Genomic DNA, 23,251 nt, shown 5'->3' on the forward strand with positions numbered 1-23,251 from the left:
CAGGTGCCAGTGGATGGTCATAGGGGATGTGGAGGGAAGGGAATGGGTGGTAATATAAAATGAAATTAGTTTGGAATATATTGAATTTGAGGATTGGCATCCAAGACTTTCACAGAGCATGACATTTCTGTTTGTATCCTGATCTCCAGTGGATTTTTTGTTCCCTTTATCTCTGCTTTTACTATTAATTTAAAGTTAAGAAAAGGCAAATACATGGGGGCTAGATGCATTTGAGGAAAATGAAATCTGCAAAGCAGGCATGGGCAATTGCAGTCCAGATGGGATGCAGAGAGGGGGCCTGGCATTAGACCAGCACCATCCCACTGCACAACCAGTTGGCACTGGCTGCACTCCTGTTTTTGCTCAAGATAGTAAATAGTTTCTGGGTCCAGGCCTGGGCAAACAGGCCTCTAGGCCAGAGCCACAGAGGACTATACCTGTGTCTGTGTGATTGTACCTGATTGGACTCTCTTTCAATGTATATTTTGGTCTGTGTTTACAGAGAATATCGTGTCCAAGATGGAAAAATCTTCATTCCCTTGAACATCACTGTGCAAGGAGATGTGGTCGTTTCCATGTATCACTTGAGGTCAACCATTGGGAGCCGGCTACAGGCTAAGGTATGGTTTTAGGAAGAATCATGGCATAAGCTCATCTGAGTCTTCAATAGGAGTATTTCTGAATCTTTTCTCCCCATCACTTTGGGCTCGAGTGACTTATAGTTTTAGAATGAGAAAGAGTCTTTAAAGATTGCTTAGCTCATCTCCTTCATCTTACAGGGGAAGAACTGAGACTTAGAGAGGTTATGACTTGCTCAAAGTCCTTGGCATGATGTCTGTGCCAGAGGGTGGCAGCCCTGGAACTCTTAGCAACCCATGCTCTTTAGAAGCCTGTGCTTTTCTTATAGTGCTCCATTTGGATCAGTGTAAGGGAAGACATTTCTACTGAGGATGTGGAATTAGGGATTGTATTTTTTCAGTTTTAGAAATTGAGATAAAACTACATAACATAGAAGTCACCCTTTTAAAGTATACAATGCAGTTGTTCTTAGTATATTCAAAAGGCTGTGCAAACATCACTACTATCTAATTCCAGAACATTTTCATCACCCACAAAAGATACCCTGTACCTACTAGCAGTCACTTCCTATTCCCTCTCCTCCATCTCCTGGCAACCACTGATCTACTTTCTGTCTCTATGGGTTTGTCTATTTGGGACATTTTATATAATGGAATCATATAGTACGTGGCCTTTTGAGGCTTCCTTCTCTCACTTAGCATAATGTTTTTGAAGCTGATCATGTTATAGCATGTGTCAGTACTTCATTATTTTATATGGCCAAATATTATTACATTGTAATGTCACGATTTATTAATCTCAGTTGATAATCTCAGTTAATAATCATCAGTTGGTGAACATTTGGGATATTGCCATTTTTTTGCTAATAGGAATAATGTGACAAGTAACTGTGTTTTGATTCATCACATATTGGTTAAGTGAGTGCTTTGTGCCAGCCATTGTTGAGGTTTTTAGGATTGACAAGAGTGAGATTATGTCTCTGCCTTTAAGGGACTCACTTTCGCAAGGGAAATCCATACAAGTAGGAATATGCATGATACCGTATTAGAGGGAGGATGAGGTGTTATAATGGGAGCAGTTTGTTTTAGCCAGCAGTGGCCTAGAAAGGCTACAGAGAGAATATGAACTTTCAAGACATGCCTTAAAGGATGAGTTCATTGGGTTGGAACAGGGCATCCTGGGTAGAAGGAATGCAATGAGTCAAAATATGCCCGTGTGCAAGAACATAGTACTTAGCAGATGAGAAAATGGTTTGCTGAGGCAGAGTTCAAGGAGAGGAGAGGCTGGAAATGAAGCTGAGCCTATTCTAACTGGGGCGGTCATTTAATATCTGTAGTAAACACAAATTCAGATATTGAAACAGTTGAAGGTACATGGCTCCCAAAAATCTAATCTTTTGATCAGAGTCCCTTTTCGCTGATTGATTGTAACGTGCTGCTCTCATGTATTTTTAGGTGACCAACACGCAGATATTCCAGCTTCAGTTTCACACTGGATTCATACCACTGGACACAACAGTTTTAAAATTCACCAAGTAAGGACTGGTTGGGCCAAAATTCTGTTTGAATCAAAGTAACTGTAAAGTGCTGAGGCTCCATAGCACTAGGCTGTAGCATCCCCTGGAATCCCGTGCTGCTAGACTACTGAGTGTCACTCAGTAGCACAGAGAGGCTGTGGGCATTCCAAAGCTTTCAGTTGGATATGATTTCTCTTCAGAAGTACAAAGGGACCAAAGACTTCAAATAGAAAGGTCTAAAATTCTATGTGAGGGAATAAGGGTAAACAAAGCGGGACAAAGTATCACTACTTTTGATCCTTTGCATCTGTGTATCCCCTTGTGTTTTCCAGTGGGGATGGCAGTTTAATCAGTGGTATGATATCAGCAATGACGCATCAGAATAGATGCCCTGCCATAGCACTGAAGTAGGCTTCTGGAGGACCTTTCTGCAACGACATTAACCTATCTCATAGTGTGGTCTAGGTGAACTCAGGTGTGGGGGTGGCTAAAGCTAGGGTGGAGTTGCTGGGGCCAGGATAGGAGTAGATGTTTAAGGGCTCAGGACAGTGGCTGTGGGCCTATTGCACTATTTTAATAATGGATTTTGCCATGCCAGTCACATCAGCCCTGCTTTCTAGAATGCTTTTACATGCAGTAGCATCCAAATTTGTTGAGCAGGCATTCTCCTCTTTTCTCTAGATTAGGAAACTGAAGCTCAGAAAAGTAAAGTAACTTATCTGGTTATGATTGAGTCTTATTTAGAAATGAGTCTTAGATTTAACCTAAGAGTCAACCTAAGACAACTTCTGTGCCAAATATCATACCAATTCCATTGTTTTTCACTGAACTTATCTTTTTTAAATCCCTATTTAGGCCTGAGTTAGATGCATGCGATGTACCAGAAAAATATCCTCAGCTATTTCAGGTGACACTGGATGTAGAACTACAGCCCCATGACAAAGTAATAGACTTAACTCCTCCGTGGGAACATTACTGCACAAAAGATGTCAATCCCAGCATCCTCTTCTCTTCTCACCAGGAACATCAAGATACGCTGGCCTTAGGAGGTATGAGTCACCTGATGATTTTGTTTTTCAGGATGAACATCTCTGTTATTTATTTCCTGTGTCTCATTGATGCTACATGGTCTTTTTGTCTTTCAGGGCAGGCTCCAATAGATATCCCGCCAGACAACCCCAGGCATTACGGACAAAGTGGTTTCTTTGCCTCTCTCTGTTGGCAAGGTATTTACAAGTGTTTCTTTAAGTCACATGGTTTGATGATTATGTATTTCTTCTGTAAAGATGTTGGCCCTAGAAGCAAACTAAAGTAAATCAGCACTTAGAGGTTATTTAAGCAAGGCACATGGACTCCCACCTGTAAGCCCAGCACTTTGGAAAGCCAGAACAGGAAGACCAGGAGTTCAAGACCAGCCCAGGCAATATAGCGAGACCCTATATCTACAAAAAATTTAAAAAATTAGGTGGGAGTGGTGGCAAATGCCTGTAGTCCTAGCTATATCAGAGGCTGAGGTAGGAAGACTGCTTAAGCCCGGGAGTTCAAGGTTGCAGTGAGCTATGATTGCACCACTGCACTGTATTCTAGGTGACAGAGCAAGACTCCATCTCTAAAAAAAGTTTTTTTAATTAAAAAAATTTTAAAAAGACATCATTCAAGTTTACATCCTTCCAATTCATTTCCTGTTCAAATCAGGCAGCTTCCCTACTTTCAACTCAATAGATGCTCTTAGACTGATGCAAAAGGTCATTTTAAACTGAATTCTCCCTTCTCTATCTATGCTGTGTTTTTGGTCACATCTTTTCTGGACTAACAAATAAGTGTGATTTTTTTATGGTCTCCCTTTAGATTGCTGCCTCTGTAATGAGATTAACATAGGATTCTATCTTCTGCTCTCAACTAAATATTATAAAAATATAAAAATCAGCATTTCCCTCGGGAGCCTTAACCACTAGCAGGGCAGAACTGAGCTTACCCTGCTGCACAGAAAGCATACACTTGGCCTATATATCTCTGCTCTTGCTTTAACAACCATACCAAAAATAAGGACTTGATTACTGTGTTCTTTTCTCTCAAACCTGGAGATATTTTCAGAATCTTTCTCAATATAAAACTTCCAACTGCTGCCAGCAGTAGCCTGACATTGGCATCCTAACCAATACCCATTGGCCGTCCTTGCTTTAGAGCTGGCTGGGATTAACTGTGAGATTCAGTGTAGACGTGGGTAGTCAGGGTTTGGGTATGAAAGGGGTAGGAAACTGGCTGTGGTGATGGTCTATCTGAAATTCTCCTGATTGACCTTCCTCTGATGTGTGAATGTAAGACAATATTCCCATTGCCTGCAGGTTTCAGTTTGATGAAAAAGGTGTTCATAAAATTCCTTTGAATTGAAAGACTTACTTTCAGAATTTTCTTTTGAGAAATGGAACTAGCAAATCCTCAAATTTGGAGAACCCAGTGGTATCTGGACAGTAGGTAGATTTCTCATCCCCTGTGGACTTTTCTTACCTCTTATTTTCCTCACAGTGAGGGCTTTTAATATAGCTTCACTCTTAACCTCTCCACTGTCATTTTAGTAAATAATTTAGAGATAATTCCTGTAGGCTCTGAAATAGGCTTTAGCATAGATGCACAGTCTCTTGTCTGAACCTCTCAGAGCCAGGTATGTTTAGGAATGCAGAATTTTTTGGATTTTAGAAGGGTGATATGGTACATAAACTGATATAACTCGACATCCCACGTGATATCTCAGACAATAACCTATAATCAAACATATTAATATTTCTGCAGTGGAACATATAAATAATAGCCTTAAGTGAGATAAGTGAAGGCTATAAGTATCTTCATACTCATTCCTGTCAGTTTTCCACCAATTGAATTCATGCCAAACTTAGGAAAGCCTTGCCCTTTTCATAGCTTATTACATTTTAGAATTTGGAATAAAGGATGTGGATCCATACTTGATTTGGAATGTGGGTCTATCTGGCATTAAATATCAAATTTTTGTGGGAAGATCTGTCTCAGGGAGGGCTTGGAAAGTCACTCCTTCCCCAGAGGAGGCCTCTTTCCTGCTGCTCATTTTGTGCTGAAAGTACCCCTTTCAAGCTGGTATAGGAACCTTTCACAGCAGAGCCCTTCTTTTCACTTTTTAAATGTGTGGTTCACTTCTGCTCCAGACTGTTGGAAAAAGGATTTGCTTTTGGCTACAGGACACATGAGAAGTAAAGACAGTAAGAAGTGTCAGCAAAGGACTAGCAGATAATGGTTTGTACCCCCGCCACCACCTCCCCCACCAAAGCACCTAACGTAGTGTCTGAAAAAAAAATCAACACTTAGGTACTACTTACTATTGATTGGAGTGATTTATAATATCATCTCATATATTTCTCACAGTAGCCTGTGAGTTAGGTACTGTTTATTTATTTAGACACAGTTTCACTCTATAGCCCAGCCTGGAGTACAATGGCATGATCTTGGCTCGTTGCAACCTCTGCCTCCCAGGTTCAAGCGATTCTCATGCCTCAGCCTCCCGAATATCTGGGATTACAGGCACATGCCACGATGTACAGCGAATTTTTGTATTATTAGTAGAGATGGGGTTTCACCATGTTGGCCAAGCTGGTTTCAAACTCCTTACCTCAAGTGATCCTATCTCAACCTCCTAAAGTGCTGGGATTATAGGCGTGAGCCACCATGCCCGGCCATTAGGTACAATTTGTTATCCCCACTTTGCTGAGGAGGAAATCAAGGCACAGAGAAGTAAAGTAAATTGCCCAGTGTCATAGAGCCAGTGAGTAGTGGAACTGAGATTCAGTCCCAGGCTGGCTCCAGAGTTCCTGCTCCTTATCCCTATACTCTGCTTCCTCTCAGATGCTCAACAAGTGGTATTTGAATATAACGTGAAATACATCAAGTGTTCCACTGGTTGGGGTCTGAAAGCACTGTTTGCTCAGGGCTGAATCCTCTGTCTTTCTGGAATTATATACATATAACAAAAACCAACAATGCTATGGTCAACAACTAATCTCTCACGGTATACTGGCCTTCCTCAGATCAGAAATCAGAGAAGTCATTCTGTGAGGAGGACCACGCTGCCCTAGTGAACCAGGAAAGTGAGCAGTCAGACGATGAACTTCTGACACTTTCCAGTCCGCATGGCAATGCCAATGGTGACAAGCCTCATGGAGTCAAGAAGCCCAGCAAAAAGCAGCAGGAGCCAGCAGCCCCTCCACCCCCTGAGGATGTGGACCTTTTGGGCCTGGAAGGGTCTGCAGTGAGTAACAGCTTCTCTCCACCAGTGGCTCCTCCCACCAATTCTGAACTACTGAGTGACCTGTTTGGGGGTGGAGGTGCAGCTGGTCCCACCCAGGCCGGACAGTCAGGAGTGGAAGATGTGTTTCATCCTAGTGGACCTGCGTCTACCCAGTCAACACCACGCCGCTCTGCCACCTCCACCTCTGCGTCTCCAACCCTAAGAGTGGGAGAAGGTAATTTTTTCTATGTTGCACTGTGCCTCTCAGATTTGAATTCTAATCTTTGGCCAAAGAGGTGGAAATGAACTTTCCTAATAAGCTAGACTTTTTTGATTTCACTGAAAGTCCTTTAGATGTCTGTATCTTTATTTAAATAGAAAGCATAAGAGAAAATAGAAATATTGTCCATTTGGGTAGCACACTAAGGTAGTGTAAGAGTGGACGTTTGAGCTTCACACTCTTACTTCTCATTTTCTTTGTTTAGCACTTCAACCCCTGAGCTGCATTAGTTATGTCTGCTTAAACATATTGATTGATGAATTATTGTTCATAAAATTAGGTAGTATTTATGAGGTATTTACTATTTGCCATACATGGAATTTAATACTAAAAATGATTTCATTCTCATAGAAACCCAATAAGCAGTGCTATTTTTATCCTCATTTTATAGTTGAGGAAATGGAAGCATAGAATTAAATCAGTAGCATAGGTTTATATGACTAATAATTGATAAGTACAGCTCCTGAAGAACCAACTCAAACCAGCTACCCCTTGGTCCTGTCACCATTAACCAAGATGACTTCACATTAGGAAGGGTAAAGAGAAATGTCTCAACTCTTCAGGCCTATAGTATCCTACAGGAACATTTTTCCCCCAAGCATGTCCTTCCCAGAAGGCTGTGGGCTGGTCTTGACTTGTGATAGTTCAGCTGGAGGCATCCTTCATGAGTGTGGGTCTCGGAATTACAGAGTATTGGTATTGAGGCTCAAGCTCCGATGTTAGTTATTGGTGGAGCCAGGATGTGAACTCAGGTGCCCTGAATCCTATGCCAAGGCTATTTCCTCTGTACTTCACTTCCTTCCCTACAGTTTTAACTTGCCAAAGTGAAAAAAAACTCTGTCAGGAAAACAGTTTCCAAGATCCAAGATAGCACAGTACTCGATGATTGCATTTTAAGACTATGTACCTGGTGTGACTCTCACGATTTCATTCATCATAGTTTCAGGCAGCTAGTGGCATTCCAATACCAGAACGGGCCTTAGACATCAGTTAATTATGTGCCTCATGTTATAGACAATGAAACTGAGGCTTAGATGTATTGATTGACCTGTCCGAGGATACCCACTGGATTAGTGGCATACCCAGGTCTAGAATGCAAATATTCTATCCCCCCAGAGGAAATAGAAAGAACACCAAATCTAGAGTTAAAGACCTGGATTTGAATCCCAGGACTAACACTTAACTATCTGTGTAACATTAGTGAAAAATCTTCTCAGTTGTAAAATGGGGGATCATACTTACATATTAGCATTGTTGCAAAGACTAAATTTTGAGCTCTTGTCTTGTGGTGTTGGGCAGTTGTAGCTATTGGAGAGTGCCCCTAGTTTAACATAAATTGATATTTTAAATGTACTAAGTATGGTAAGAAGGGATGAGGCTAGTTAACAAATAAATCCTGCTCTTAAAACCGAGGTAGGATATATGGCTTAATATGTTTTCAGCTAAGACTTCATTGGCATAATGCTCTCCTAACATCTGCTGGGCAGCAGATTAGCCTTCTGTAGCAGCAATGGTATCAGCTGTGGTTCATCCAGCAGATAAGTCCAGACTACTCCTTTGTCCACAAAGATAGGAAATTCTTGGAGTCCACTGTTAGCCCTGCATGAGGTGACAATTCTTTGACATTTAGTGAGTGAACTCATGGGACAAATAAATATATTTTCCCATTGTTTTCTAGGTGCCACCTTTGACCCATTTGGAGCACCTTCCAAACCATCAGGTCAGGATTTGCTGGGTTCTTTTCTGAACACATCCAGTGCTTCCAGTGACCCGTTCCTCCAGCCCACAAGAAGTCCTTCGCCCACAGTACATGGTAAGGAAATATTTTATATTGTATTCAGTGGAACATAGTTTTCTGCAAGATGTCAGTAAATGCTCATATATAAAAGCACCCTGTGGGTGCTTTTTTTGGTAAAAGCTTCCTCACACATCTCTGTTTTTGAAATTAACAACTCACCTTAACATATCAAAAGCTCTGGGCTGTCTTACAGGACAGAAACCTGCTTAAGTTTGTTTAGCTCTGCTTTCCTGTTTGACTATGGTATCCTTTTTTGCATTAGAGCTAGCTGGACAGAATCATAAATGACCCTTGATTGTAGGACATATAATTATTTTATTTACCAATAAGAAAGAAAACACTGCCACTATGAAATGACTGGAAGATACTTCTTGGTTAGAGAAATCTTTGAAATGTGGAAAAATATGTCCTCAATCAATAAAATATGTTAGTAGTCCACAAAATTGGTATTCCAAAGAACAAAGTTTGGGATATGGTAGCCTCTAGTTACGTGTGGCTGTTGATGACTCGAAATGTGGGTGATCTGATTTGAGATGCACTCCAAGTATAAAATATATACCAGATTTCAAAACTTAGTACATAAAAAGCATGTGAAGCATCTGATCAATATTTTTATATTGATCATTTATTAACATAATATTTTGAACATACTGGGTTAAACTATATTATTAAAAATAATTTCAATAGTGTCTTTTTACTTTTTTTTTTTTTTTTTTGAGACGGAGTCTCACTCTATCGCCCAGGCTAGAGCGCAGTGGCCAGATCTCAGCTCACTGCAAGCTCCGCCTCCCGGGTTTACGCCATTCTCCTGCCTCAGCCCCCCGAGTAGCTGGGACTACAGGCGCCTGCCACCTCGCCCGGCTAGTTTTTTGTATTTTTTTTTTAGTAGAGACAGGGTTTCACCGTGTTAGCCAGGATGGTCTCGATCTCCTGACCTCGTGATCCGCCCGCCTCAGCCTCCCAAAGTGCTGGGATTACAGGCTTGAGCCACCGCGCCCGGCCTATGTCTTTTTACTTTTTAAAACGTGACTGCTAGGAAATATAAAATTACATATGTGGCCCAAATTATATTTCTATGTTAGAGACTTAGGTTGTATAGAAAGAATAATAATCACATCCATTTATAAAAGTGGGTCACTTAGGTAACATTGATTAAAACCGGAGCTCTGCAGTGAGGGATAAATAGCTTTGAGCCAGGGAGTTGTAGCTCATTCCTGATGTTGAAGTCTAGTGAACATTATTGGCCACAACCTAGAAAGTGATGTATTGTTGAAGGCATCCTGACCTTGCTTGGAGAATGCAGTCCAGTTATCAGTTGACTTCGGGAAACCATGCCAATACAAAAGGAAGATGACTTTTGCAACACTGGTGAAACTGAAACTTGACTAAAAAGGAGTCCAGGAGCAACTTTTATGGTTCATTTCCAACTAGTCTTTAATCTCAAACTATTTGAAGTGTGTCCACAGGACGATATACAAGGAATTCCCCTCTCACCTATGAGTCATGCTCACTTGAGAGAGTCTCCTGATTGGATGTTGACTATCTGTAGGAGAAAAGATGCAGGAATGTAGAGTAGAGTTGGTTTTGCTCAGTCATTTAAAATGTTAAGTCATGTCATTGCTCTGCTCAAAATGCCTCCCCATTTCACTCAGCATGAAAACCGAAGTCCTTGAAATGGCCTGTGTAGGCTCTGCATGCTCTAGCATCCCAGTGCCTGTGACCTCATTTCCTATTCTCCCCCACTTTGCTCTCTGCATTCCAGCTCTACTGGCCTCTTTGCTGTTGCACTGGCTGTTTCCTGTGCCTCATACCCTTCCCCAGGCATCTCTGTGGCTAAGTCCCTCACTTCCTTCGAGTCTTTGCTCAAATGTCCCCTTCTCAATGGAGTCTATTCTGATTCTTCCATTTCAAATCACAACTCATCTCCCAACCCTACTCTACATTCCCCTTTCTGTTTTACTTAGTAACTTCCAGTATACGCAGTAATTAACTTATGTGTGACTTTTTTTTTTTTTTTTTTTTTTTGGTCATCTATCTGTCTCCATTAGAACATGAATTCCACAAAGGCAGGGAATTTTGTTTTGTTCCCTAATACATCCGTAGTGCCTAAAAGAAGTACTGGCGGCCGGGCGCCGTGGCTCACTGCCTGTAATCCCAGCACTTTGGGAGGCCAAGGCGGGCAAATCACGAGGTCAGGAGATAGAAACCATCCCGGCTAACACGGTGAAACCCTGTCTCTACTAAAAACACAAAAAATTAGCTGGGCGTGGTGGCAGGCGCCTGTAGTCCCAGCTACTCGGGAGGCTGAGGCAGGAGAAAGGCATGAACCCGGGAGGCGGAGCTTGCAGTGAGCCGAGATCGTGCCACCGCACTCCAGCCTGGGCGACAGAGCAAGACTCCATCTCAAAAAAAAAAAAAAAAAAAGAAAAAAAAAGAAAAAAGAAAAAAGAAGTACTGGCACATGGTAGGTGCTATCTTTCCAATATTAAATATAAAATAAATTAACTCATCTTTTCTCATCCAAGTTTCTTTGATGCACAGTGATAGTGTCTATAAGGCTATACATTTTCCTGATTTTAATACTTTGAAATTATTGTTTTAATAAGAGTACTACCCTTTGTGTCCCATGAACATGGGTGTTCATACTTGGCAGCTTGGCAGTTTTGGATCTAGTTTTCTGTTTCTGATGAGCTCATTAGAACATGATGTTTATCACCCAGTTTAGGCCAGTTAGCACTCCTTTGTTTTGTGGTTACATTTCTCATTTTGGCCTGTATTGTGCTAGCGAGTGGAAAGAATTTTCTCCTCTCCTTGTTGGGAAAGCAATGATCATTTCACTGTTACTGAATCAATTCACCATCTTCATATAAGATGGAATATAGGTGACACTCAGATGTCTGCTTTAGGAGGTCAGATTGACCACCTCCAAATCCTCAGGGTACTTCCCCCGGGTTTCTACAAAGCATGGCAAATCTCTTGTGAAAATTAAAAGAAAAATACTACCTTTGGGCTCAACAAATATTTATTGAACATCTATTCTGAAGAGAATAATCACTTGGGACATGGTGTTGGAAGAACAAATAAATAATCATAATAAAAGGCAAAATAGAGACTAAAATATTAGATAATTATCTTTTTAAAAAAATATATTCCTGTCTCTCTAACAGACCTTAAGTTTCTTGAGGATAGATAATGCATCTTTTAGTCTCTGTCCCTTGGTGTGGTGCCTTGCATGTGGTAGGTAGTCATAAGGGTTTGTAGGTTTGATTAGCAATAAATTCTGATGCCTACTTCTACATCTTAATTGGTTGTAAGACTAAGATGAGAGCTTAAAGGAAATCAGATAGAACGTATTAGCAAAACCGTCTAACTTCCACCTCAGTGGAATGGGTTATTGTGTAAAAAGAGAAGGGAAAAATATAAAAGAAAGAATTATTATTGCTGATAATGGCATATCCTTTTTAACTTAATGATGGGAAGGTACTAGATGTCTTGGTTGGTACTAAGTAAACACAAAACAAGGACATAAAAGATTTGGAATGCTAATCTTGATGCCTTCTGGTGGTGATGGGGTGTGTGTGTGTGTGTGTGTGTGTGTGTGTGTGTGTGTGTTTTAAATCCCAGTTGCAATGTCAGTTTAGTATTTGCGTTTTAATCATTAATTTGTGTGGGCAAAACCTAGAGGTGCCTCAGAAAGAAGTTCTTCATCATGGCATCTTGTTTCCTATATAGATTTTATAGATGTATAAAAAACTTACTACGCACATGTATTCCTCTATTACACCTGATTCATTTTAGCCAAATATTTCTTTTAAATTATATGTTTGGAACTTTGAGGGGGGTCAGAAGGATTTATTTTGAAGCTGTAGTGAGTTTATTTTGAGTACCATAGACACATCCCTGACAACCAGCATAGTGATGGTGTATAGCCAGTGCCCAATACATGTTCTGCATGACTCATGATTCTCAATTCATGTCACAGCAGAGGAAAAAACAAAATGTCAGTTTTAAGTGGATTATGCCTCTATACTTGTTAGTACTTAGCAAAGGTAAACTGAGTTTAAGGTGTTTTCCCCCTCTGTTCTTATTGCACACTGACTCTGTGTTAAGTTTACAGGTGGGACACACACACATAAGATAGTTCTTTCTTGCCTTCGAGGGACTCACAGTCGAATGGAGACAGACACATGCTCAGCTATAACTCAAGGTGTTTGGATATGAAGGTAAAACCCAAGTGAGACAAAGAAGGAGCAGAGACAAATAATATGTAGTTTCCGTCAAGCCTCATGTGAACAACCATAGGTGAAGGTAGAACATATTGAGTGTTGCAGAGTGTAGCAAGAACTCGGAAGCATGAGTGGATTTCTTGGGATCTTGCTGGGGCCATGCAGGCTTCAGGGATGGATCGGCATTATCCTATGTGAATTCAGAAAAGTGGGTTCTGAGCTCTCTTGTTCTCATTCTTTTTCTTCTCCCCATTTGTAGCTTCTAGTACGCCTGCTGTGAATATTCAGCCAGATGTTTCTGGAGGTTGGGACTGGCATGCTAAACCAGGTAAAGGTCAGCAGGTTATTTTCTGTACACATTTATATAATTGCAAAAGCATAATCCTTACCCAAGATGAAGTGAGTACTGAGAGAGTATTGTGGCCTACCTGTGTAATTTGTGTCACTTTTTCCTAAAGATTCTTATTCTGGAAGAGCTTTTCCCAATGCACTTGATGACGTGATAGTGCTACTTATCATACACCACTTAACTTTTCTGAGTTTCTTTTGCTGGATGTCTGTCTTGACAATAGAATCAGACAGATATAAATATATATCAAACTCTATCACTTAGAAACTCTTGGATTTTTTGGCAAGTCTGAGCTTCAGTTTTCTTATCTGAACAATGGGGATAATAATTTTGGTTCCACACAGTTGTGTAAGTTTAAATTAAAAAAACTTGTATAAGAATTTCTGGTATAGTGTAGATGCTGACAAATGTGAATATTCTTCCTTCTTTACAAAGTACTTATTTCAGAGCGAGATTTGTCTGTGATCAATAAGGTCTCCTCCTCATGATCACTATGGCATTTATGGAGCTGTCTTACATGACTGCTTCTGACGTTGAACAAGTTAAGTGCACACGTGCACATACAAACACATACACAATGGGCTTATCACAACAACTTTCTGAAGCAGTTGCTGCTTCCTTTTTTTTTTTATTGTAGCAACCCCCTCCCCACAACATAACATTTATCCTGCCAATAATTTCCAAGTGTACAATGCAGTATTATCAGCTACATGCACTTTGTTGTGCAACAGATCCCCAGAACGAACCCACCTCACCACTGACCCTCCCACATAACTGAAACTCTACACTCACTAAATAACTCCCTATCTCTGCCTCCGCCACCCCTGGCAACCACCCTTCTACATGAGTTTGACTACTTTAGATACCTCCTATAAGTAGAATCATACAGCATTTGACTTTTGTGACTGGCTTATTTCACTTAGTATAATATCCTCAAGGTTCATCTGTGTTGTAGCATGTGACAGGATTTGCTTCTGTTTTTAATTTTTAAAAAGTTTTTGGCTGGGGCGTGGTAGCTCACACCTGTAATCCCAGCACTTTGGGAGGCTGAGATGGGAGGATCCCTTAAGGCCAGGAGTTCATGACCAGTCTGGGCAACATGGCAAAACCCCATCTCTACAAAAATACAAAAATAGTCAGGGGTGGTGGTGTGTGCCTGTAGTCCCAGCTACTTGGGAGGCTGAGATGGGAGAATTACTTGAGCCCAGGAAGTTGAGGCTGCAGTGAGCCGAGATCACACCACTGCACTCCAGCCTGGGTGACAGAGTGAGAACCCTGTCTCAAAAAAAGATTTTTCTTTAAATTGACAGATAAAATTGTATGTATTTGTCGTATACAATATGAGGTTTTGAAGTACACATACACAGTGATATGGTTTAATGTAGCTAATTAACAAAAGCATTACCTTTACGTGGTTATATTTTTGTGGTGAGAACATTTAACATCCATTCTCTTTGAATTTTTCAAGAATGTAGTAGATTATCATTAACTGGAGTCACTATGCTGTACAATGGATCTCTTGACTTATTCCTTCTATCTAGCTGTAATAATATATCCTTTAACCAATGCCTCCTCATCCCTGCCCTACGTCCAACCACCCCAGCACCTGCTAACCACCATTCTACTCTTTATTTCTATGAGACCAACATTTTAGCTTCCATATACGAATGAGAACATACAGTATTTGTCTTTCTGTGCCTGGCTTATTTCATGTAACATAATGCTGTCTAGGTTTATCCATGTCGTCTCAAATGACAGAAATTTCTCCTTTTTATGGCTCAATAGCTTTCTATTGTGTGTATACCACGTTTTATTTATCCATTCATCCATTAATGGGTACTTAGGTTGATTCCATATCTTGGCTGTTGTGAATAGTGCTACAATAAGCATGGGAGTGCAGATATCTCTTTGACATACTGACTTGATTTCCTTCGGATATATACCCAGTAGCAGGATTGATAAATCATATGGTAGTTCTATTTTTAATATTTTAAGGAACCTCCAAATTGTTTCCCATAATGGCTATACTAATTTACATTCCCACTAACTGTGTTCTTTTTTTCCTACATCCTTGCCAACAAGTTTTTTGTTTTTGTATAACAGCAATTCTTATAGGAGTGAGGTGATATGTCATTTTGGTTTTGATGTGCATTTATATGATGATTGGTGATGTTAGTATTTTTTATACATCTGTTTGTTTTATACATCTGTTGGTTTTCTTCTGGTTTTCATCTTTATGTTTTCTTCTGGTAATTTCATAGTTTTGGGTCTTATATTTAAATGTGTAATGGAATTTGAGCTGATTTTTGTATATGGTGAAAAATAAGTCTTTTTACCCTGTTGCCTTCTTATTCTGTTGATTGTTACCTTCCCTGCACAGAAGTTTTTAGTCTGATAATTGTCCTATTTGTTTTTCTTTTGTTGCCTGTGCCATTGATTTCATATTATTTCTCTTTTTTAAAACTAATGGTAAAATGGTGAAGCTCAAAGATGTTAAGCAAGATTCCCAAGGTCACTCAGGAATTGGCAAAGCTGGAATCCAGATCCAGACCTAACTTCAAATCCTACAGGAAAGAGTGAAGTCAGGTGACATGAGGACCTGGAAATAAAACAAACACTGGATATAATAGTTCACACTTGTGACTTGGAAACAGCATTTGTCTTTTCTGTGTTCTGTCCTTGTTCAAGGTCACCATTCACCCAGGTCAGGGAAACAGGGTCTAGCAACTTCTTAGACATTTTCAAACCCTGTCCTAATTTACCTAGGAGACAAAATGAACAGTAACTCTGGAATTCTGAATTTCAGAATTCAGCCTCAAACAACTAACTCATTTTCAATGACCTTATTTCCTTTTCAGGAGGCTTTGGAATGGGAAGCAAGTCAGCTGCCACCAGCCCAACCGGATCCTCGCATGGTACTCCCACCCATCAAAACAAACCCCAGACTCTGGATCCTTTTGCCGACCTTGGGACGCTAGGTACAAACTCAGAAGATCGAGCTACAAATAACATTTATTTATGGCTACAAAGCCTCAAATCTCAGTCTTTGGTGTTATAGCAAGCTGGTCTTGTCGCCTGGAACCTCAAATAGTGTGTATTCTTAATCTATCCTCTGAAACCTGAGATAGGCTTTTTAAAAAAAGAAAGTGAGAATCAGATATGGGATTCAAAATCATCTTTATTGATTCATTTCTCCAGTGCCTAATTCTGGATGTGTAGTATGAATAAAGTTAGAGCTTTCAGGGGCTCATGGCAGCAGAGTTTGGCTGCGCAAAAGTAACGTGTAGGGAAATGGTATGAGACAGGGCTGGTCAGATGGATTTGTGCCACATAATGCCAACCTTGCAGAACACTTACTGTGATGCTGTGGTGTTACCTGTGAGATCTTCACACCGTTCCCCTTCTCTCCATTAACTGTGGTGCTCTCTGGTCAATTTGTAAAATTCTATACAGAAAATAGACTCAAGTATCGTATTTCCAGAATATTTTCACCATATGTTAATAGATGTCACAGGGTAAGTGTTCTGAGAGCAAGTGAGATGGGAAACACTGGTTTCAGTGGATTTTGATTACCACTAAGAGGGTCACAGTGTCCAGAGTTCTCAAACTGATTTCACCAAGGAACCTGTTTTCAAGGAGGGGTTCATTGGAGTACTGTGTTCTGAAACATTTTCTTCCTCCTTTTTCCTTCCTCCTCTAGGGCAGTGCAGATTTGTTAAATAAGGATGGGGTAGGCCTGACACAAAGGTTTATCTTGGCCATATTGATAGCCCCTGATCTCAGGAAGCCCTCCTGAGGCATTTAGAGCCAGATGGAGGGAATGTGAGCCTGGCTACCATTGTTGTCTGTAACTTGTGTCAGCATCTTTATCTTCCATTCTGTACTATTTAGATGTTTTTCCCTTCTAAGAACTCTCAAAATTCTTTTATGCAGACATTTTCTTCTCCACCTTTCTTTGTATCTTACAGAAAATTTCAAATTTTAAAGTAATATTACTACATCAGATGAAATTTTACTTCAATAAAATCTCATTTATTATTGATTTTTAATGCATTTATTCATCCAACAAATATTTATGAAAGTGCCTTCTAGGTGCTAGGACTGTTTTGGTAAAAAAAAAAAATAGCAAAAAAACCCCAAAACTCCTGCCTTAATAAAACTTACATTATAGAAGGGGAATCAAATAATAAATTAACAAATATATAATATAATGTCAAATAATGAAAACGATAAAAATAACAGTTAATAGTTATTGGAGCCTTACTATGTGCCAGACACTACTTGAAGTGCTTCACATATATCATTTCATTTAATCTTCATAATCTTTTGAAGTGGTGACTGTTATAATCCTCATTTTACAGATGAGGAAACAGGGACACAACAGATTAAGTAACATGCACAAATCACAAGCTTTCAACACCAAGAAGTCTAGCTCTGGAGCTTGCACTCATAAAAGGTTTAGAGGTTGATGTAGCTGAGTGTGGGAAGGAGTATCAGGTCAGTTCATCCAGTCAATGATTTTCTACCCTTGAACATTAATTCCCTCATTTCACAGGTATTTTTGAGTACTTACTACGTGGTAGGCATTCAGGATGTAATAAAGAATCAAGGCAGATGACATTCCTGTTCTTTGAAACTTACACTACAGTGGGAGGAAGAAACTTTAATTGAATGTAAAATATCCACTACTGTAGGGGCTACACAAGATGGAGCATTTTTTAAAAAGCTCCCCAGGTAATTCTAATGCACAATCAAGGTTGAGAACCACTGCTGTAGCTTTTAATGAGGATTGCAGTGGTCTCTGGATTTAGCTACCACTTTGTTTTTCTGTCAGTTATCTGCTTCAATTGCATTAACAATTAACTTGCTGAGCATAGGGAGAAAATATTCTAGAAGGGTGGACATCAGAGAGTCCTGCAATGTTGATGAGCCCCGTGAGTGCGGGGTCAGCGTCTGCTTTTTCACCACTGTATCTGCAGCCTGGCATCTAGAGGATGCTTGATAGTGGTTCCTAAATGAATGAATAACTGACAGTATGGTAGGCATATGGCAAGGTTTTCTTCATTCTTTAGGCTTTTCCATATTTACCAAATTTTAAAATAAAAAGCATATATGTTCAGAACAAAGTAAGCTTCCTTAAATATAAAATGAAACCCCAGTATAGAATGAATACCAAGTCTTAGGTGTATGTTCCTGTGCTCTTGGCAGGAAGGCTCTGGGACATAGGAAGAGGGACTTCATGCTGCTAGTTATGGAATGAGTGGGGCAATGCCAACTTTGAAGACAAGCCCTGTCATTACATTTTCCTATCACCAAGTATTTATTGAGCCCTGAAGATGTACTAGGCATGTGCTTATTAGCATATGAGCTTACATTATTTTATAATATATAACATCTCTTTGTTTGCTTAATTGTGGAATACTTTCATGTAGTTGTTGTGTCTTTATAGTATACCTGTGATACAGACATAGTTTTGATTAAACAGATGAAGAAACTGAGGCTCAAAGGGGTGCAATTTTTTTACCCAGCTTTAGAAGAGAGATATAGAAAGATTCTCTGTGTCCTGTTTTCAGCTATATTCTTAGTGCCCAGCATAGTACATCACACTTGGTAATGCTCACCAAATAGGGGTGAATTAGTGTATATATGTGTGAATGAATGAAGAACAAATGCAAGAATGAATGATAGAGCTGAGACTGAAACTCAGATTGACGATAAGTCCAGTGATCCCTGACACATTTCCAGTAGGGAAGGAAAGTGGAGTCCCAGGATCAGAATAGGGAAAGTATCTATAGAAAGAAGGGATAGTAAGGGATGAGTTATAGTGAAAGGCTCAGCAATTAGGAGAGGAATTAAGGATTACTGGGTGCAGTAAACGAACCTGATATTTGGAGGTAGGATGTACATAGTCTAATCCCAGCTCCATCATTAGCTGTGTGATCATGAGCATATCAGGAAACCTCTCTGAGCCTTAATTTCCTTATCTTTAAAGTGGGGCCAGTGATACTACTTACCTCCTAAGAGTGTTGTGTAGATCTGAGCAGTAATGTACATAAGCACATTTTGTTAACTCTAAAGAGCTATATAAGTATTAGTTATTTTATTGTTATTCCTTTAGACTTATTACATGAAAGGGTCTTTGGGGATCATCACATTTCAGCTTCTCATTTTACCTCTTTAAATGCAAGTCACAGCTGGTTTTCATATTTTGGACATAACCCAGCTTGTATGCAGTGAGTGCTTAAAAGTTTGGAGATTATGCAATCACGATTCTACTTAAATTCCTGGCACAAAATAACATCATTTTTAAAGCTTGAATAAGATCGTTTGTCCTGTTTAAAGTTATCAGAATGTTGACTATTTTTTCTTTCCTTGAATGAAATGCAAGTAGTATGAAATTAAAGCCTACTTGTGAAATTTCAAAACATCTTTATTTACTCTTGGGCACTAACCATACTTTATAACAAAAAGTGATTAATCCTAATAATTGAAGTTTAAGTAGCACCTTAATGAGTGGACTTACTCTGTTTTATTCCCCATTCTTGTCATTTAGTAGTTTTTAAAAATATTTTATTCTAGTGAAGAAGTAGAATCTGCTTAGAAGATGGAAGGGTGGGGAAGGATGGCACAGTGGGAAGAGCCAGGATTCTTTTGACTCGGAGGCAAAGATCCAGAATCAAGTGTCAGCTCAGCCACTTGCTGTGTGCCTCTGAGAAAATCACTTAACTGCTCTGACCTGCAGTTTGTTCATCTGAAGGAAAAATGAGGCCATTAAAACATACCTAAAAGTGTCGTTGTGGGGATTAAGGAAATAATATGTATGCCTGTAATTCCTTTATCTATATTAGGAAGATTACTTATGCTATCAGTCAAGGGAATGGCTACTAAAGCAAACAATATCTGAAGACACAAGAGTTAGAGGCCACTCAATATAGTTTTACCTTCTTCATCCCTTTTTCTTTAGGTAGTTCTTCATTTGCCAGCAAGCCCACCACACCAACTGGATTGGGTGGAGGATTCCCACCTCTCAGCTCGCCACAGAAGGCATCTCCTCAGCCTATGGGTGGCGGGTGGCAGCAGGGAGGTGCCTACAACTGGCAGCAGCCACAGCCTAAGCCTCAGCCCAGCATGCCCCACTCCTCTCCCCAGAACCGACCCAACTACAATGTGAGCTTCTCGGCCATGCCTGGGGGCCAGAACGAACGTGGGAAAGGATCAAGTAATTTGGGTAAGGATGATGGTATGGGACCTAGCTATAGGGCAGCCTGTCTGTGTTGTCATACTGCCTGAATATGTGTGTCTGAAGGTGACAGTAGTTTCTGGATAGTTTCAATTCAGTAGTTTCTGAGGAAATCTTACAGTTGTAGAGACACAACATGATCCCTACCCCCAATGCTGTACCTGGAGCCTCCTGGGTTGACTATGCTTCTAACTTTTATACCATTTTGCGACTGTGGGCTCACTTGTCCATTTCTCTCCACACTGGAACCACATGGAGGGCAGGGACTGTGTCTTAGTTGCCATGGTATCATTAGCACCTAGCATAATGCTTGGCATAGGGTAGGCACTAAATGAATGTTGAAGGGATGTGAGTGGAGAGGTGGATGGATCTTAAAGCTGTTATTCCTTTGGAAGAGGAGGTAGAAGAAAAAGTTGGGGAGTCTTTCAAGCACATTGGTCATATTTGCCCTTTGGTCCCAATTGGAGGACTGTATGTGTCTTGGAACACTTGGTCTTTCTTATGCTCTGTTTGGTGGATTCCTGAGATCAGTGGGGTACCTATAATGGTGCCAACACCTGAGGCTGGAGGATACCTTGGATAGGATCTTGACAATGAGTGAAAAGTAATATTTTTGCATAGGAGGGATGGTTAGATTTGAGTTTATTAAAAGCCTATTTTGGTACATTTTATATTTCAGTTGATTTTGTCAGACTCTGCAATGAAGTACATAGGAACATGGTGAGGGAACAGGCCTTTCTCTCTATGGAACATGGAAAGGCAATTCTTCTGTTCTTTGTAGTAGCTGTAGCTAACATTTATTGAGTCCTTACTGTATGCCAGGTGCTATCCTAAGCATTTTTCATGTACAGTCATCCCCCTTTATGTGTGGTTTTGTCCTTTGCAATTTCAGTTATCTGAGGTCAACTGCAGTCTGAAAATATTAAATGGAAAATTCCAGGAGTAAGCCATTCATTCATTTTAAATTGTGCACTATTATGAGCAGCATGATGAAACCTCACACCATCTTACTCCATCCTGTCTAGGATGTGAAGCATCCCTCTGTCCAGCACATCTATGTTGTGTTCTCTAGCCTCCCATTAGTCACTTAGTAGCCATCTCGGCTATCAGATCAAAGAAAGTACAGTATATATAGGGTCCGGTACTATCTGTGGTTTTTAGGTGTCCACTGCAGGCCTTGGAACATACCCCCTGTGAATAAGTCGGGGGACTCCCATATTATTTCTTATAATCTTCAAAACCAACCACATATCATAGGTGGGGAACCTGTGACACAGATCGATGAAGTAATTTCCTAAGTTTATACAGCTTATAAGTGACAGAGTCAGGATTTGAACCCTTGCAGTTTGGCTCCAGAACCCCTGCCCTTTATTGCTACATTCTACTGGCTAGAACACAAGTGCTTCTCACAACACCAACATGTTAGGAATTCAGTTGTTGGGGGTATGTAACATCATGTTTGTTCTTGACTACCAGGGATATTTCCTGGACAGTTCCATAGAGTCATGTCAATTCCCCTCCATTTTTGAGTAGATAGATGTGGGGTGAGTGATTTCAATCAGCAAATACTTATGGAGCATCTTCAGTGTAGAAAACGTTGAGGATGCAGCAGTAAACAAGAAACAAAATCTCTAGTTTCAGAGCACTTACATTTCAGTGTGTGCAAGTGCAGGTGTGTGTATGTCTTACAGTATAGAGATAGCAAATGGTTTTCAACTCAACCAACTGATTTTGGTTGATTTGAATTGACTGTATGGACTGATGTTTTGGTTTTATTTTGTTTTAACAAGCATTTAGATAGCCAGGCACTGTTCTAAGCATTTTAAATGTCAACTAATTCATTTTCACAACAACTCCATAAGGTAAGTAATATTCCTAACACCATCCCCATTTTATGGATTAGGAAATTGAGGAATAGAGATAGTAAGTAACTTGCCTAGGTCACATCACTATTAAGTGGCAGAGTTAGAATTCAAACCTGGGGAGCTGGGGTCCAAATTCTTTGTTCCTAGCCACCATGCTTGGCTGCCTGTCCAACCAAATTGAGAAAGATTATGAGGATACAACAGATTTGGAGAGAAAGAGCAAAGTGAGTGACTAAAATATCAACAGAATAGGGGCAGGGAAGTGGTAGCATGCATGGATTTCAACTACCAAAACCCAGATCCCAGTGCCAACACTGATATGAGTTAGTTATAATCTGGAGGGATAATGAGTATCCTCATCTAAAGAGAAGGTACAGTGGAGATGGAATTTGATTTGGCTTCATGAACCAACCTCCAGTTTTAACCTTGCCACATATATGTTAAATGATTCTGGACAGGTTCATTTTCATCATCTGTAAAATGGATGCAAGAGTCTCTTACCCTACTCACAGGGTAAGCAAGCATGAGGGTTAAGGGACTGAATGCATATTAAAAACATCTTGAAGACCCCAGATGCTGTGAGATAATGATACAGCGTTATGTTTAAGAATGAAAACTATTAATGATTTTCAAATATTATATTGCAGAAGGGAAACAAAAAGCAGCTGATTTTGAAGACCTACTCTCTGGTCAAGGTTTCAATGCTCACAAAGACAAAAAGGGGCCTCGGACAATAGCTGAGATGAGAAAGGAGGAAATGGCTAAGGAAATGGATCCTGAGAAATTAAAGGTGAGTGAGGCCCCTGACACAGCTTGATTATCCTATATGACAAAGTCATGTGATAAAGTCATGTATATGGAGCTATCAGCACGAGACTAACCTATTGTCTTAGTCCATTCAGGCTGCTATAACAAAATACCATAAATGGGGTAGCTTATAAACAACAGGATTTTTTTTCTCATAGTTATGAAGGCTGGAAGTCTAAGATCAAGGTGCCAGCCATTTTGGTGTCTGGTGAGGGCCATCTTCCTGGTTCATGGATGGTGGTCTTTTCCCTGTGTCCTCATAGGCAGAAGAAAGAGGTCTTGCTCAGGCCTCTTTCATAAGGGCACTAATCCCATTTACAAGAAATGTGTCTCATGAAC

At 40.1% G+C, this 23,251-nt stretch overlaps 1 protein-coding gene across 4 annotated transcripts in view; it reads left to right on the forward strand.

Annotated features, from left to right (window-relative positions):
- DNAJC6 (DnaJ heat shock protein family (Hsp40) member C6) overlaps positions 1-23,251 on the forward strand; it is a 158,703-nt gene that overhangs the window by 129,335 nt on the left and 6,117 nt on the right. For all 4 annotated transcript variants that reach the window (XM_025395980.1, XM_025395988.1, XM_025395998.1 and 1 more), the window contains 10 exons: positions 503-620; positions 2,034-2,113; positions 2,951-3,144; positions 3,241-3,321; positions 6,148-6,582; positions 8,306-8,440; positions 12,911-12,979; positions 15,859-15,978; positions 19,965-20,228; positions 22,753-22,895. In XM_025395980.1, the coding sequence (XP_025251765.1) occupies positions 503-620; positions 2,034-2,113; positions 2,951-3,144; positions 3,241-3,321; positions 6,148-6,582; positions 8,306-8,440; positions 12,911-12,979; positions 15,859-15,978; positions 19,965-20,228; positions 22,753-22,895 (1,639 nt within the window). The remainder of the gene's footprint in view (positions 1-502; positions 621-2,033; positions 2,114-2,950; positions 3,145-3,240; positions 3,322-6,147; positions 6,583-8,305; positions 8,441-12,910; positions 12,980-15,858; positions 15,979-19,964; positions 20,229-22,752; positions 22,896-23,251) is intronic.

This window comes from Theropithecus gelada, chromosome 1 (assembly GCF_003255815.1).
Source record: "Theropithecus gelada isolate Dixy chromosome 1, Tgel_1.0, whole genome shotgun sequence".
NCBI lineage: Eukaryota > Metazoa > Chordata > Mammalia > Primates > Cercopithecidae > Theropithecus > Theropithecus gelada.